This window comes from Sander lucioperca, chromosome 1 (genome assembly GCF_008315115.2).
Source record: "Sander lucioperca isolate FBNREF2018 chromosome 1, SLUC_FBN_1.2, whole genome shotgun sequence".
Lineage (NCBI taxonomy): Eukaryota > Metazoa > Chordata > Actinopteri > Perciformes > Percidae > Sander > Sander lucioperca.
This window is the reverse complement of record NC_050173.1, coordinates 30,492,441-30,510,955: the sequence shown is the minus strand read 5'-3', so window position 1 is coordinate 30,510,955 and position 18,515 is coordinate 30,492,441. Positions and strand designations below refer to the sequence as shown.

General features: G+C 39.9%; 1 protein-coding gene across 1 annotated transcript; it reads right to left on the bottom strand.

The window, feature by feature from the left end:
• Positions 1–5,732: 5,732 nt before the first annotated feature.
• kcnk4a (potassium channel, subfamily K, member 4a) lies at positions 5,733–17,055 on the bottom strand. The gene is made up of 8 exons (XM_031303007.2): positions 16,407–17,055; positions 13,401–13,580; positions 11,726–12,014; positions 10,116–10,233; positions 8,672–8,832; positions 7,522–7,708; positions 7,317–7,447; positions 5,733–7,196 (listed from the first exon to the last, which is right to left on the bottom strand). Exons 3-8 carry the CDS (start codon positions 11,912–11,914, stop codon positions 6,045–6,047), a joined length of 1,938 nt encoding a protein of 645 aa, XP_031158867.1. The 5' UTR covers positions 11,915–12,014; positions 13,401–13,580; positions 16,407–17,055; the 3' UTR covers positions 5,733–6,044.
• Between the last annotated feature and the right edge of the window lie 1,460 nt (positions 17,056–18,515).

The following is an 18,515-nucleotide window of genomic DNA, read 5'->3' as shown; positions in this document are numbered from 1 at the left end:
GATAGGGCTGTATTTGGAACGGCTACAAGTTTGGAAGGTGGTATTTTGCAGCCTTAGCAAATTTGTACCTATTTGGGTCTGGCTCAAATATTCCGTAATCACACTCATGCTCATTTTCTGAATGAGCATTTAGTGTCTTATTGTGAAAAAGCTGTTGACTCAATACTCTTCCTATGCTATCATTATATTTTGATCATACCTGTGTTTTTCCACCAGTCTCACTGATTCTCTCTCTCACACACACACACACACACACACACACACACACACACACACACACACACGCACACACACACGCGTCTGTCTCTACACTCATGTATCCACATTGACCACTTATGATAGAATGCCTTAATGCTGAAAATAAAAAAAACATCCCCAGGGCTCATTTTAAATATAGACTCTGGTATGCCAGTGGTTTGTGTGTGTGTGTGTGTGTGTGTGTGTGTGTGTTTTTGTGTGTGTGTGTGTGTGTGTGTGTGTGTGTGTGTGGCCATGCCTTATAGCACCGATATTATATCCTGGCTTTTATTGAGATTTTTATTGAGATTTTATTGTTCTCTCGATTATTTATCGAGAGGGTTTGAAAACTTGGTTGACAGTAAAGTTTTAGTTGAATAGGAAGCAGTCCAGTCTGATACATACAAGGTTGTTACAACGACATAATGGATGGTACTAACAGAGCAAGTGCTTGTCATGCATTTACTGAAGTTATATCTTCTTTCTAATTGGCTGGCAACTGTTTTTTTTTAAAACAACACTGTATAGAGTTGCAAAGTTGGAGGAGCTGCAGGTTATGTTTTTTTTCCATTTGGTATTCCCATCTAAATTATTTGTTTATTTTTTGTAATTTTGGTGAGCTGATCCTTTAATGTCCTGAAATTGACGAGCGATACGTCCATCTTTACTACTTTTTTGTCCAAGGGACTTCTACTGTTAAAATAGCTTAAAGAGATACAAACTGTTCTCCAGCCATCGCAGTAAAATGGAGCCACAGTGAGAATGCAGCCTCTCTCTCGTGAGAGTGTGTGTGTGTGTGTGTGTGTGTGTGTGTGTGTGTGTGTGTGTGTGTGTGTGTGTGTGTGTGTGTGTGTGTCTCTCTCTCTCTCTCTCTCTCTCTCTCTCTCGGGGTGCTAGTGCTCGAGCTGTGGTGAGGCTCCCTCCCCCCGAGTAAACTAGCCCCAGCATCTGTTAGTCTTTTCCACTTAACTACCCCTTGCTATATCCAACCTGTACTTATCCCACGGTAGAGCGCCTTGCTCTGTCTCACACTGGGTCCCACTGTCCTTGGGAGGGAAGTCTATCGACCCCCTCTCTAACACACACACACACACACACACACACACACACACACACACACACACACACACACACACACACACACACACACACACACACATACACAATGTAAACCATGTCCGTGTCTTTGACCTTAAGAGGGAGTGTACATACAGACCCTCCTGGCATCGAAAGCACACCCCCATACATCCGGCCTGTAAAGCCTCCATATAGCCAAATCTGTCATGATTCATGGCTCTGTTTCTTCCCATACTGACCAAAAATGTAAGAGAGCCCTTGATAACAGTTGTAAAATGTTCTTGAGGATGACAGAAAAGAATTCTCTCTTTCTCACATGCACCTTGTGGTCCATGTCAAAAATAGCTCACATTACAGGTTTGGACAAGACTTTATTTGTCACACAACTAGATTGAAATTGTTCCTATTTATTTCTGGCAGTTAAATGAAAATACAGGTCCCGGGGCAACAGGACACCATAAACACAAAATTAAAAGTTATACAAGCAGCAGAGCGGGCATGAGACACAGGAGTAAACAGAAGATACCGATCTGTGGCCTCAGCATTATTGAAGCCATATTCTCTGAGCAGTCAAACTTGGGAGACCAGAGCGGTACTTGAGGCCCTACTGGGACAAAACAGCTGAGAGGCCAAACCCACAGAGGCCTGGCTGTTCTCTTCTTAAACACAGGAGGGTGACATTTCTGTTAATTCTCTTTGGATTCATGGCAGGCTGATTCGATTCAGAAGTGACATTAAATGGTGTTTGTTGACAGTTTAGTCTATCTGTATTGAGCTGAACTTACTGCAAAGGTGACTGTACTCAGATCTTAAACTTAAAGATCCTCTCCAGACATGTTTAGCATAAATTGCTATACTTGAAAAATGAAAAATATTTTGTGTCTGATTTGTCCTTTTTACAAAAAAAATCAATTATCTTTTAGTCTTTGGAACTACATCTACTCTTCCTTTATAAAAAACAATCCAGAATCTATAAATTTAAGTTGAACTGCTGGACAAAAGGTGTTTTCTACTTTACTGTAAAATCCATTCTCAGTATTTGTGTGCTGGAGGCTTCAAGTTTCTACATCACACTTTTGCAAGTTGAACACTCGACCAGGATTGGTTTTGCTATTTGTGATGTTACAAATCATATTGGGCCCCTGAAAATGTGATTTTCAATGAGCACATAGAAGCTTACTATTTTCAGCTGATGAATGTGAAAATACTCGTCTAGTGTCAAACTCTGCATTTACATCATTGTGTACAGTGAAGCTCAAACATTAACTAGGAAAAAAAAAAACATTTTAATGGAGGGGAACTTGAAGTAAATGTAGAAATAGCACAATGTATTTTTTTTTATTATAATATATATATATAAACAATGTCCTCTATCATGCAGTTTGAAACACAAATCTGAAATTTAATTTTAGAGTTTAAGACAAAATATTTGGTCTGAAACTGATGGAAGTCTTGAGTCATCAGTGAGCCACAATTCAAATATCCATCCTTTTTTATTGTATATATTAAGAAGAATAAAAGACAAACAAACAGGAAAAACATCCTTCAGGTCAGGAGTCAGACTTGTACGAAACATAGCAGATGGGTTGTGGTCAGCACACCAGTATGTTGCCATGTGAATATCTTTCTCCTTCCAGCCCTCTGTCAACAAATGACAAAATACTGTATGTGGCAGTCTGAATTTGAGTGTGGATTCAGTCAGTTACTTATTTTGGCCCTGGTAGAGGGCAGAATGCCACGATGGCTTCTTGTAGTAGTTCCTGGTTCTGAGTAGGCACAAACTTAATGTTTATTCCGCATCCACTAAGAGCCGAGTTCATTCAGGACTTTCAGTGTTCAGGTTTCAGGTCATTTCACATCTCCTGCTCTCCAGTGGACATATTTTTGGGAACAACAAACTACTGTATGTCCCAATTTTATACTGCATATTATTTGTATACAGTGTGTACTATATACTAATCTTTTTTTGTATTCAATACAACAAACATTGACCATGCATTGACATTTGACCATGCCACTGCCAATTAAACCACTCTCACACGTCAGTCACTTTCAAGTCACTTTCACACGCTAAGGCATACAGCTTATTAAATTGTATCGGATCGCTACTCGGTATCGTATCGGGACTTGAAAAATCGGATCAGTGCATCCCTAACAAAGAGAACCCCAAATATCTTTATTTTTTGTTTCCAAGATCTTTCTGGAGCTGTCCGTCACGATTTACTTAGATTTTTTTCTAGCTACAAATACATCCTCCATTTCTTTTTTGCATTGCATTGTGGGAAAAAGTGTACATTAACAGTACACTCAAAACAATAGTTTTGAATTGTGTCTCTCGCTTTTCCAGGGTGAACACACTCAAAAACAGCTTAGAACTGGTATGAAATTAGGACACAGGTTTGGCTTTATATCACTCAACATTACTAAATAGGCACTACAGGCTTTGTACAATTTGAAGGTTCCCTGTCCACTATTATTCTCCAAAACGTATTGTGTATCATTGTGTGTGTCCTTGAGGTCTAACAAACATGTTAATAGATTGCATACATTTTCTTACTCAAATTATTTTTCAAAGCTGATTTTTCTTAGAAGTTTGAGACCGGCATTCTTTACATCAATGTTTACTAGTTTGCAGTTTTCTTCTTTATCACTGCCTTTGTTGACACATTAGTGTGTTTCTTGACATGTTACCGAAAGTCGTCATAATGATCTAATAAATATCACAAAGGCATGTGCACAGACGAGCTCTGTTAAGGTTAATGTCAATTAGCAGCGTGTGCCACTCTAAGACATGATGAGGCATTTAATAGGGTTCAACTTAGGCCAAATACATTACTGGAAATGTGTGTACACAAGTTGAAAAACCTGCAGTTATTTATGGTGCAGAGGGGTAGAGTCTGTAAAAAATAATAAAACACTAACAAACCGTATCAGCCAAGAGGAAAAGTGGTCACAAGCAGAAGCAACACTGATTTAAGGACACATGATAGTATAGTTTGTAAACACCACAAACCTTAAAAGCAACTTTATCGTTGCTTGAATATCCCTCTGAGCACTTATATCCAAGGTGAGCACACAAAGATGCTTATCATGTTTGAACACAAAGCAGTAACTGGACAGTAACTTGGTCTGACTTTTTTTTTTTTTACCCTTAAAAACATTCAAGAGGAGTTTCATGAACCAGCAGCAGTTAGCCACCTGCTTCGTGCCTCAAGCAACTGGACAGTGTAAATCTCGAATAAAGACTTCAATAGTCTTATATGACAGCATCACACAAGGGACTGACACTGGTCTGAGGGTGAATGATGGCCCAGCTGTGCTTTGATGATAATGTACTGTTGTTGTGGTTCCGGTTCCCCACCCACTGCAGGGTTTTCCCTGGTAATGTTTTTAAAGCCGAGGTGGTAAGCCACCCAGATTCTGACGCATTGTGTAGTGTAATCAATTTTGTCTGCAGATGACGTCCTAAACAAGTCAAACATTTTAAATAAATGGCCTCTGCTGCGTAAAAACACTCCTCTGCTCTCGTCCTCTGTTCTTTTTCTCTTTTAATGTTGTATTTCATAAATGGGTATTATTATATTTTGATTGGTTTCAAAACCCTGCACTGAATTTGAAGCTATTAGTCAGTCGCCAAGAGTTCGCCTCACAAAGCCAACTTGAATGTGAGAGTTAATTCTGAATACGCCTGCAGAGAATCGATTAAGCTCAGCGGCTGAAAGACAGATCAACAAAGTAGATAATTATGTGTAGTGATGTCTGGATAATGACGTGATGTGACTCATAGTCTCTTTAAACCACTGGGACTTGTGACCAACTGTTTACACACCAGGTGTGGTCAATTTTAAAAAGAAGCTAGATTTCCTCGTTTGAAAGGCCTCTTTCTCTCTCTCTCTCTCTCTCTCTCTCTCTCTCTCTCTCTCTCTCTCTTTATATTTATCTAATAATCTTGTTTTCTCAACAACTATTGGATGGATTTTCATGCAACTTTGTACAGACATTCATGATTCCCAGATATGATATGATATGATTCCTCTTGCCCCACCAAGAGATTGACATTTGTTGCATTGAGTGAAATGTCTCCACTACTGTTGATTGGATTGCCTGGACATTTTGTTGACACATTCATGTCCCATTTAGAATAAAGGGAAAGGTCCTAACAGCTACACTTTTTGTGACATATTTCTGGTAATTGCTGCAAAGACCGCAAACGTGTTAGTTCATCAGTGCTCACTGGGACTTTCTTGAATAATAAGGACATTGAGTGTAGATGGCACAATTGAGTTCAGCTGATTTGTTGGAACAAATAAGTCACAGTTACAGATGTATACTGTAGATGTAAAGTCTCACAGAGCTGCTTGCATGGCTGTAGACTCTTAGTCTTGTTTACTCTGAAGCAAAGATCAGTGACAGCCCAGTGATTGATGCAGTTATTCAGTCTGGAGTACAAGTTCATGTTTATCATCGCCATGTCTGAAAGGAGGCAGTGTCAACAATCTATTGTACAGCCCACATAAAGGATTTGCTGTGCTGAACAAATGTAAATTGAGCTTTGTCAGATCAAAAAGTAATAAAGCAAAACGTGTGGGCTGACTTTGTGAGGCTAACCTTAAATACTAAATATTCTGGAACATCAGCTATATTTATGATGGTGAGATATGCATGTGTTATATATGTTCTTAGAATCTAGTGGTCTTGGAGAGTGTTATGACAGCTTTATGACTATTCTGTTATGTCACATCTTGACTTTGGCACCGTGTCGTGAGTGTGGTGGCTGTCAGAGTGTCGGAGCTGAAACCGGCCTGGTTCTCTGATCGGGGCACGTCTGAAAGAGAGGAGTCTGGAGGTGGTGTGGGGGGATTTGACGGCGGCTGCATGTCACTGTTGGGCCTTCTCACCTGCACAGGGCTCCACCTGTGTGACAGCTGCCTCCTCATGCTCCTCCTCTTGGGCTTTCGTGGCCGTCTCCTCCTCTCCTCTCTTGCTCCTGGCTGGGCGCGGTCACTCAGAGTGTCCGAGGACTCGTCGATGTATGCCAGATTCTCTCCGAAGAAATCCAGCAGCTGGCAGCTGGGTAAGGAGGCAGCGTGGAGGGGAGGGGAGGGCAGGTGAATTGGGTGGCGAGAAGGATGGTGAGAAGAAGGAAGAGGGGAGAAGCGAGGAAGCAAACCAGGAGCTGGTGCATGTCTGTAGCTTTTGTTGTCTACAGTTCCACAATTCTTTGCTGGAATCAGCTGGTCTTTCTCTTGTGCTGTGTTCATGTCTGCGGCTTTCAATCCTCCCACATCCATGCTGCTGACTGTATGGCAGGGAAGGAACTTGCGGAGCGCCAAGGAGGACGAGGAGACTGAGGAGACGTCTGATCTGGAGTCAAAAGAAGACTCAGATCCAGTGAGGGCTCCTCCCTGCATGGCTGCACCTGCAGAGTCCAGCTCTAAGGTGGAGTGGGCCACAGGGAGGGAGAATGACCGGGTCAGCAGGTGAGGAAACGACCTGCCCTCCACCTGCAGGCCCACAGCGGTGTCAACCCTCAATGCAGGCGCTACTCTCGGGACCGTTCCAACTCCAGCAGCACTGACCCGTGCCCTGGACTTGGCCATCAACGCCCTCTCAAGAGACGAATGGGCCTCCAGCTGGCTCATGGAGCTAGAGAGGCCAGCCCAGCGGTTCGGTAGGTGTCCATTCTCAGATCCTCCTCGATCCAAGTACCCCAGAGTGCCCTCGGCTCCCCGGCGGATACGCCGACGCTCACTGCGTTTCCAGCGCCGGCGCTGCAGGAGGAAAGGGTCATTAAACTCCAGAGGGTTAGGGATGCGGAAGTCCATGGACATGTTCTGGATGTTCTGGGTCCAGTCTGTAGCGTGGGCCCTCAACTCCTCCATCTGAGAGAGAGAAAGAGAGAGAGACACATGACACAAAAGACAAACCTCTAAACAAGATTAAGCGCAACTCTTTCTCTCTTGATGTACATTCCTGGCTGTCTAGTACCATGTATCTCTAACCTCAGCGCGGGTCCTCTTAGACAGCACCCTCAGCCAGTTGCCTATCATGGTGAGAATGGAGGCAAAGTAGGCAAGACCAAACACTATCCACAACCACACCAGAGGCTTGAAGAACCAGCCGCCACCACCACCTGGACACAGAGAAAGTTTTAATGTGATGTGATGTTCTGATCACCACAGATGCAACTAAAAAGCTTCTCAGTACCTGGTACGTAGTCTCCGAAGCCAACAGTAGTGAGGGTGATGACCACAAAGTAGAGTGACTCTAGAAATGACCATTGCTCCACTTTCTGAAACACGACTGTTGGCACTGCGAGGAAGATCAGACAACCAATCAGGATAGAGAGGACCGCTGAGATCACGCGCACAGTGGTCGGCCTGACCTTACGCTTCTGAGAGAGAGAGAGAAAGACAGCAAAAACAGAGGCAGAATGAATGATAATGAGTACAGGGGCTGAACTCGATATTCAGAACATTAATATGGCAGCAAACAAATATTTGCTATGTAAAGATATAGTGGAGAAATGGTGTCCTGAGCAAAGAATGAACTCACACTCCCTGTGTGTGTTGTAATCCAAGTTCCTCTGTTCTTTGTTTTGAAAGCCGGTCTGGCTGCAGGTGCATGTTAGTGCATGTGGCCGTAAAAAAAAGTCGGTATTTCAAGTTTTGAGGAACAGTCTGTGAGAGCTGTGTGGAGGCAATCCTAGCCCGCGTTATTTTTTCAGTATTTCGAGTGCAGCCCCTTTTAAGACTGTAATGATGGATTTAATGAAACAAGTTTAAAAGTTGTTAGACACTGAAGTTGGTAGTTCAAATATCCATACTGTCTGGAGATTTCTGAGACATGAGAGTTAAATAAGTTAAATATGTCCTCTTCCTCAGCTACCACTGCCATGGTGCCCTAGAGCAAGGCTCCTGTGTATCTGCTCAGGGCTGCAGCTACAGTATGTGTAACCTCTGAGGAGCTGAAGTGTGCAGACAGTGCTGACAACAGCCATGAAAATAAATAAATTATCACTTGCAGAGATGGTTTGCAATTTCCTTTTTGTGCCTTTTGTGGAGGCAGCAGCTACATTTAGCTACCTTATTTAGCATTTCTACATTGTTTCTTCCTTCAAAACAATTGAAGAAACTGAAATTCAGTTGTTTCATTACTACAGGAATATGAATATACACCAATAACAATGGTTCACATCCATGTAGGAGGTTCTAGTTTGGTTCTTAACTAGAAAATCACACAGAACCCAGTTAAGCACTGCTGAAAAAAAGGTCTGGGCCTCGTAGGTTGAAACGGATTCAGACCAGGTGTAAATCCAACTGAGGTTTGATTCCTGGGCAGGACATATCATTCTCACCAGGAAGAGGGTCTCAATCTTGGCCACAGCTCTCCGCAGCACTGTGCCCATGTGGTCACCCACTCCAGCGAGCAGTATGCCAAACATGGGGATGCCCACCAGGGCGTAGCACACGCAGAACAACTGGCCGTACCACGTCCGAGGAGACAGGTTCCCAAAACCTGTAAGAAAATAAAAAATACTAGGACCTTCAGCTACTAACATTAGTTAATATGCATGTGAGTTCTAAAGAGACTCCTTTTCTATCAGTACCATTTACAACCTGAGACCCAATTCTGAGATGTCTTTTGGACAAACAGTACATTTACATGTAGATGACTAGAATTAAAGGTTCAGTAGATAACTTTTATAAAATAAGTTATTGTCATATTTTCTTAAACTGTCATTATATCCTGACAGTAGGGCATGAGGCAGATTAACTGTGAAAAAAATGTGTTCCTCTGCCTCCCCCTAGTGCTGCTAAGGGTATTTGAAGTTTTCACCATGCCCGAAGAAAAACAACTAATCTGAGCCAAGAAGATTCTAACAGTGTCAATAACTGCTTGTGAACTGCGATCAATCTAGACAACCCTGATCAAATATTAACCAACATTCTGTTACTGTATTGCCTATTTCTAAAAGGAGAAAGTTTGTAACCAAGTCGAGTCAAAACCAAGCACAGCCCAGCGGCCGGCATCTGAGCCAACCTCTCATTTTACTGCTAAATAGTACACTAAAATATGTTCCTGAAAACATGTGAGGTGACTAAGAGGCAATACAGTATCAGAATATTGATTCATATTTGATTAGCACTGCCTAGTTTGACAGTTAAAGACTTCTCGTCTCTGATGGCTTGTTTTCCCATTAGGAGCACCAGGAGGAGGCAGAGGAATGTGATTTTTTTCAGATTATCTGTCTCATGTGGTACTGTTAGGATATAGTGACAGTTTCAGCAAATATGACAAAAAACTATACGTCATGAAAGTTACCAACTGTAGGTTTGAAGAGAAACAAAGAGCAATGTAAAAAAAAAAAACCCCACAAAGGCCAGCATGTCTATTATATTTAAATACATAAAAAATGTCACTATTTATGTTTTTTGTATAGATTGACCCAACATTTTAGATTTAAGTTTACCAGTTTAGTTATGCAACTCATGGAGATTAGTTTTTAATCCACATAGATCATTTTTGCTTCCAGATCAGCTCTGTGACTGTGAAACTGGTGTCAACGTTTGCACTTCAATGAAATAAATCAGACATAAGTCATGCTCCTGTACTCAACAATCAAACAAGGTTTTGGTGTTAAAGATTTTGAAAGAATCACATATGTTCAGGATTAAACTCTAAGTTTCTTCTCCTATTAATTGTTTTCACAACATATCAGGTATGTAATCTTCACCTAAAAGAGCATTTAATAGCTGTAAGATCTTCAAAGTGCAGCCTGAAGGTCAGTCCCTGCCTACCTATGGTGGTAATGATGGTACCACAGAAGAAGATGGCGGAGGCCAGGTCCCAGCGGCTGGTGAAGTTTTGAGGAAGGTTGTTCACATCCAGGCCTGCCTCCACCGCAGACACCACTCCCTGCAGGGGACGGATGTCATTTATTTAACTGTACATTTATCTTCCAACACAGGTAGGCTTCTGAGACAGGAAGGCTAGATTTCCCAGGTACCTAAGTTATCTATCAGTTGGATTGTGGTTTAAACCAGTAGTGGAAGAAGTATTCAGATCCTTTATTAATGTAAAAGTACTAGCACAATGATGTAAAAAATAATAATACAATTCATCAATGCAAAAGGAGCATTTTACTGTTGTAGCTGGTTGAGATGGAATTGCATTTTAGGTTCAAGGTTAGATAGTTTGGTTTAGTTAACTTAAAGGGTCATAATGTGATACATTTTTTTTTTTTTTTTTTTACAAATTTGTGTATACTTCATTTGCTGGACTTTTTTTGTGTGAAATATTGAATAATTTGACCTATTTGGTGCTCAAGCAATTATTTAATTTAAACCATGTGATGGGAATTCACACTTTGGTGGAACTGCTTAAAGCATCTGAAACATGACAAGGGGAGCCAACTAGACACTGCTCTTTTGTAAACTGTCACAAGCCACAAGCTACTGCTTTAATCTTTAATCGTGTTGTATTTTAACTTTAACTTGTATGTTTTTCTGAAATCAATCTTAATATATAAAATAACTAGTAACATACCTCTCACATAAATGTAAAAACTACAATATTTGCCTCTGAAATGCAGTGAAGTAGAAGTATAAAGTAGAAGAAAATGTACTAGTCTACTCAACGCAGAAAAATCCTCACATTTTAGAAATTGGAAACGATTAAAAACAGTTCTGTCAATCAACTAAGTGTTTAATTGGCTAATGATTTCAGCTGTACTTGTAGACCTACATATTGTTGGGTAGTTTAATATATAATAAAACATTGTGTTTTATAAACTACATTTTGTGTGCAAAAATCTTAATTTGTTAAGTAACTAGTAACTAAAGCTGTCAGATTAATGTAGTGAAGTAAAACATACAATATTTCTCTCTGAAATGTAGCGGAGTAAAAGTACAAAGTGGCATGAAAAGAAAAGACTCAAGTAAAGTACAAGTACCTCATATTTTTACTTAAGTACAGTACGTAAATGTACTCAGTTACTTTCCGCCACTGGTTTATACAATTGACATAACAGCCTTCATATGATGAAAATAGACCTTCAAATTGTCTGTCCGCTCTTTTGTTATTTTTAATCGTGTCACTATTTAGGCAACATTTAAAGAGAACACATGTTGAAAACGCTACTCTCACTATTCAGAATTGTATTAACTACTGTGCAAACTCATATTTTGAATAGAGTACTGTGCAAAGACTGAAAAAGATATGAGATTGGTAAGTTCAGCCCATGTCAGAACCTTCAGGGAGGATGGGGGGTTTAGTTTGGCAAATTGTTTGTAGCACTGGTGCTATGTAAATAAAGTTCAATCTGAAAGAGCAAAAGAAATACTGTATGTATGTGTTGAAATTGTTTTAAAGTTGTGGCCACTGGCCACATTTACTCAGTCAGTGATACCTTCACAAGCTTGCGGAAGTCCTCCTCAGTGACACAGGTGTTATTATCCAGGAAGGTCTTCTTGGTAGTGAGCAGGTCTTTGTATGCCAAACTCTCCTCAGGGTACTCAAGGGTGCCGAAAACGAGCGCTCCCATCACTAGGTACAGCACAACCCCCGTCAGCAGGGCCAACAGGGTTGTACACCGCATTTTCTCCCCGTCGACCCCCCCTGCCCCTCCAGGGTAAGGGGGTCAGAGCTCAGAGGCCAGGATCTGGTCGGGCTCTCAGTCAGGATACACTGGTGAACAGCTGGACATAAACAGGAAGTTCCTTTAGAGAGGTCCTGTATGTGTGAGCACGGAAATGTGTAAGCAAGCAACACAAGTGTTCTTAGAAGGCTGACAGACATTAACAACCTTTATTTATACTTCTGTGCGTCAAACCACAGAGACAGTCCCTGACAGGAAAAGTCAGAAGTTAAGAGGTGACAATAGCTACACTTCTACAGTACATATCTTATAGTAGGTGGGTTAACAGTGATGTAACGTTATGGACACCGGTGTTAAAGGAGTACTCCAGCACTTCTCCATTACAAGTTATGAGCTCAAAAGAGAAAGATTCTTCACTTAAAAAAGAACTCCACCGATTTATCATTGCGCTACTGTGACATTGTCAGACTCACAACAGACAGTTTTAAAAAAAGGATAAAAATCGATGCAGCAGAATTAGCGATATTGTCTTTTTTATTCCACAAATTCTACCTCATCAAAAACATAATGCATCATGGCCACCAACAGTTCATTAAGAGATTTAGTTCAGTTATGCTAGAAGCAGCTAATGTCGCCTCAAGCAGAGGCAGAGATGAAGACTTGGCTACAGAGGTCCCACTTCTTTCTAACCCCACACCTCTAGATAGTTTTCATTTTCAAACTTTTAGTCTTAAGACTCAACTGATGCCGTCTCAAGTGACATCACTTGAGGCAACTTTTCGGACTTCACACAGCTCCCTCTGGAGGCACAAAAAGCTTTTTACAACTTTTTTCACATAATGCAGTAGCACTCGCCCAGTCATGTAAACAGACATTAATGTGTCAAAATCAGTGGAGTGCCTATTAGGCACTCACATCATGGTAAATGTCTACGCCATTTCAAACTCACACTCTACTTTATACATTTTAGTAGTCGTCGCCCAATCAGAGAAGACCCTAATGACGTCATCATGGTTATTGTTAAAGTTATTTCAGACTTTTTCAAAGCCACATTATACGACTGTTTTCAGATTGAGTAGTACTCATCATGACAAGTAAACTGATCTTGATGTGTAAAATCAGGGGAATGCCCCTTTAATTCGCCAGGTAAACAAACCCAGATATAGCTTTTTATTTCCTCTGTCAAACTGTGTGACGTTACTGTAGTTGAGTCCTGTTTAACTTGTGTGCCGGTAATCACTCCAAAAACAAACCATATCAAAAAGCAACAGTTAAGAGTAGACAAGCTTACTTAACAATCTAACAAATACAGTAACTGAAAAAAGCAGCATGTTAAGAAATGCGTCCAATGTGATCACACCCAAATGCAGCAATATTGTAATAGTGAAAAAAACTATTCTTTATGCTTTCTGTGGATTCTTTTAAGACAGCTGTTATGATAGATAAAGAATGTTTTATAACTGAGAGGATGAAAAAAAAACAGTACCTTAAGTGATGTCAGGAGCTCATCCCATGTTAAAGTTCCACAAATCAGGTGATGGAGAAATCGTTGTCTCTTCTTTCCTCTGTATCTCTGCTCTGCTTTCTCTCTGGTTCTCCTGTGTCTTCAATGTTCAGAAGCCGAGGATTGTGGGTCCATTTCCTTCTCCTTCAAGCCATTTGAAGACTTTTAAGCATGACAAATACCGAAAAAAAACATGAAAGTATCAATTTAGATTAGAGCATACTAGAGGAACAGAACAGCTTTAAGTTGGCACATTTCCCTGTTTCTCTCTGTGTTTCTGCAGCAGGGTACAAGTGGCATTAAATAAGTGTTCACATTGTAGAGACTTTGTCATAATAACCAGGGAGGGACTGACACACACCAGGCTGCCCTCACAAACGATTACACTCTGCCAAAACTCAACACATACATCTTGTCATTAATCGAAAACATGTTTATCACTTATCATCTTTTGGCTTCTAATGTTTTCTTTGAACTGTGTTTACCTTTGAGACACACACACACACACACACGACGGGAACTGTTTCTTGGTCTGGGTCAGCCGGTCCTGACAATGTTCTGATATTTCCCAGAGTCTAGCTGACTGTTAGCATTCTGTGCTAATGGACTGTTGGCTTTGGTTTGTGTGGACTGTCGCGCTCTCTGGCCCTGGCTTCAACACTGAGACAAATTATTAGTCATCACTGTCTAAACTTGCGCTGGCATATTTTGATGTTTTGCTAGGATATTGAGTGAGGGGGGCTTAGAAAGAACAGAACTGTGGCTGACGGGCAGTGATCTAATCTTAAGTTAAACAGTAGAGGCAGGTGGGGAAATAAATCATGAGGTGAACTGTTTGAAAAGAAGCACGGGCCTGGGCGATGTACATTATTCTTCTAAGGCGGGTGTATAAGACAAATTTACAGAAAGAAAACAAAAAATAGAAAATAGCTGCAAACATTCCTCTCAACGTGATTACCTGCTAGGTTTACTGTCATGTTTGGGACCTGGAGACCCAGAGCCCTCTTTAACAACTCAAAACAACAAAACATACTTCAAGTCAAAAAGGTGTTTTGCCTGATGTTACTTCAGTTGGATGTTTTGAGCTTCACTGGGCAGCGTTTATCACTCTAGAAGGCTGTTTTCATATTCATCTGTCGAAGGAAGAACGTTTCTCTGTGCTCACTTTAAATATGAGTTATACCTGTATGTACAAGTTGGACTTTCATCACATTCGACATCACAACTAGTTGGAAGCCAATCGTGGTCCAGTATGCAACTTACAGTGTGATGTGGAAATTCAAAACATTTAGTGCACATACAGGTAAAATAGACTTTACAGTGAAGCAAGAGACATTCTGCGTCTAATAGATTGAAAATAAGATAGAAATAGAAAACAAACAATATTTGCATATATATATATTTAGGACTTTATAATGAAGGAGAACAAACTGATGTAATTTTAAGATTTCTTTAACTAGATAACTAAAATGTATTGGGGGGTGTCTTTAACATTGTTTTACCATCTTCTTAAAAATGGCCTTTCCTAAGTTTAGAAGAATTACTTAACTGCTTAACAAGGATTTAGACCTCATATGAACATAACAAAATAAAATGTAAATAACTTAATTATGTTCTAGGATAACAAGCTGTATGTCTTATTCTGTAAATGACGTTTTGGCAAACAAAGAAATATAGACTTGCTAATATAACAAAACATTAACTATTTTGTGGCCCGGATTAGCTCAGTTGGTAGAGCAGGCGCACACATACGGAAGTTTACTCCTCGACAAAGCGGCCGCGGGTTCAACTCCGACCTGCTGCCCTTTGCTGCATGTCATTCTCCTTCTTTCTCTACTTTCATGTCTTCATCTGTCCTGTGGAATTAAAGGCCTAAAATGCCCCAAAAAATAATCTTTAAAAAAAAACATGAACTATTTCCTTATTTTGTGTAATAATAATGCTTTATGGTCATTTGTATATATTTATTTTCACCATCAAATGTGTAAACTTTGGGACAAACAAAGGAAGAGTTACTACTTCAATACTTATATATATATACACACATATTGGGATTATATAAGGGCAGAAGAAAAGAGAAAAGAAAGAAGTTGATTTATTCATATTATTTCATTTTCATTTAAATTTTATTAAGTGTCAAATCCTGACATAAGTTTTCCCGGGACACTTTCCAGTTAGAGTAGGTTTACACTACACTACAAAAAGAGGCCTGTTTGTGAACGTGACTGTCTGCCACAGCCGGAGAAACAAAGGCCTCTTTATCTGTGCCGACAATCCTCCAGAGATGAATATAACCGTCTGTTGATGAGTACGTAGTATCTACTGAAGAATTTATAGTGCTGGGAGAAAATAAAGCTCCTTTAGATGTAATTACCACCAAAGTATTTGCCTCTTTTTCAGTGAGCCAACTCTGACGTCAGAGAGAGATCACAGGTTACATCTTTTGGTTCTCTGGTTTCATGCTCCGGGAAAGAATGATCCTCAAAAATAATGATAGGCCTGTTTGGGCTACAGAAGTCCCATAGAAAAAGATAAACAAGCAGACATTTTCCTCTGAGGCTATAAAACCAAAAAAGAATATTTCCAATTAAACGCTTATCAAATACAGCAGCTGCGCTCCCAGAAACACAGATGCCCGAATCTTAAAATATAGTTTTAAGCTAAGTTCCATTGTAAATGTTGCACTTCAATGACTGTGTTGTCTGTAGTGTCAGGGTTGAAAGAATTTATATTGGCAGGGGATTGATCAACTCTTTTTAAATCAGTGTGACATTCTGCTATTATACTTTGTAACCTATACTTTTAAAAAAAACTTTGGGGAAAAGGCCTAAGAGCTACACATGCAAACTGGATCTAAAATCAAGAAGCATGCATGAGGAAAAAAAACACATTTCTGATTATATAGTGACAAACAGAAGTCTATTTTCAAAATAACTGATGTTAAAACTCTCAGAACCCCCATAAAGAAAATATTTTTGCCTGTCTTACCTTTAGTTTGGAGAATTGTTGCTATCCAAGTTCGTCTCATGCAGCATGTGCTGTTCTCTCACCATTCAGCACTCAGCGAGGAGTTCTGTGTGTGTGTGTGTGTGTGTGTGTGTGTGTGTGTTGTGAAAGTGCATGTGTGCTTTCTCCTTGGAAGGTGTTTCCCCATTCTCGGGACCCTACATCACTCTGAAAGAGGAGAGCCGATCGTAGGAGGAGGAGAAGAAAGGGACGGGGCATGTGAAGTCCATTACAGCTCTGCAAGTGTGATTAAGTGCCGTCACTGCAGAGGAAGACCAGAGGGCCTCGGAGTTTCCTGAGATGGATGTGGGGGGGCTTAGTTCTCTAAATCCTTGCCTTTCCAACCTCTGTATTTTTGGGAAGTAAAAAGAGACGCTTGTTTCTTCAAAGTCAGAGTTATGGTCCACACAATTTTTCTTGCACTTAAGGAGGAATTGCATCATGAAATAAAACAGACTATAAAAGTTGGAAAGCCAGACTCTTCCATTGACTTTTTCATTCTTTGATCCAAGTCTGCTTCTTTAAAGCTTTCAGCACCTTCTCAACAATGTGTTCATAACCAAGAGGCAAAGGGAGAGGACTTTGGTAATTGCGGAAATACTTGTGTGATTTAACCAAGATATTCCACTTAAACACTTTGAGACACTCCTCGCTGGACCATGGCACTCATTTAGACTTAAATGTCCACCAGCTGTAAAAAAAAACAAAAAAAAAAACTCCTCACACTCAGCTGACCAAACAGGCCACATCACGACATGAAATACAAAGTACACAGCCCGACTTCTCAGACCCAAAGATGCTCAAAGATAAATAAATCCAAAAGAGAGACAACAGTTAAATTAAGAGCAAGCCTTTTATTCTAGCTGCAAACACAACACAGATACATTCACATGAAAGTGTCCAAAACAAGGCAACAAATACACAGTGTGTCTGACAATCCTACCTCACTGCCAAAAGACTACAGATCCCAGAGATATGAAGGCAGCTGAAAGGGTGGTGAATGTGTGTTTGTTTTTGTTTTGTTTGTTTGTTTTTTTGTGGGGGGGGACAGATAAATTGTGATGGCATCGAGTACACTGGTTCTGACTGAGTCAAGGCTGGGAAAGAACGACTCTACCTTTAACCCTTGTGTTTTCCTCGGGTCAAATTTGACCCGTTTTCAAAGTTTTTCATATCAGAAATATGGGTTTCTTTCAACCAAATTGCCCCAAAATAACATGGATGTACATTGTATAGAACCCATACAACATAAAAAAAATTATGATTATTTACATAAAATTTGTGTTTGTGTTGTTTTATTCAATTTCATAGCATTTACAAAAATGTTTAAATGGTTTCAAAACCGTGTCCTGACTAAACTTTGACAGTCTGTGATCCACTCAACATCCTCTGGTCTTAACTAATAGTAAAAATAATTTCTGCTTTTTTTAACTTAAAAATTTGGTATAATGTCATGTAAATTAGGTTTATTGACCATGAATAATAATAATTAAAAAAAAAAAGTGACAAAAACGTTTTAAAAAGCGTCAAAAGCATAAAAAAAAGGGACAAAAACGTGTGGAAAAGGGCCAAAAAAAAAGTTCAATTTCAGTTATGACCCCGAAGGACAACAATTCATGGTCAATGGGAAGACAACACAAGGGTTAAATAAAATATAAACAATTAAAAACACTCCACACTTTTAACAAAAATATGTCCGCCGAAATAATCTCAAGTCATTGAAAGACAGCTCAGCAAGGTTTTAAAATGACAGGTTCACCTTTTTTTAAGTTTTAATACATGCTCACATGCCAATATGTATAATTAATGGTCACTTTAATAGTTCCCTCTGTCCATACTGGGAACAAAGAGAACCTTTCTTAAAGCAAATTCAGTGTAATTAATCAACAACAAAACCCACAGTCTTACTTCTGAAGCTAATACAAGGCTACAGTTAGACAAATCAAGCAGGTAGTTAGTCTTTTTAATATGAACCTACCGCTTTTTGTTAATATTCCTCCTACAGAACTCGCCAAGTAGTTTTTTTTTTTTTTTATTAGCTGTATTGCACTACTCACTTTTAATGAGAAATGGTTTGCAGATAGTTATCAG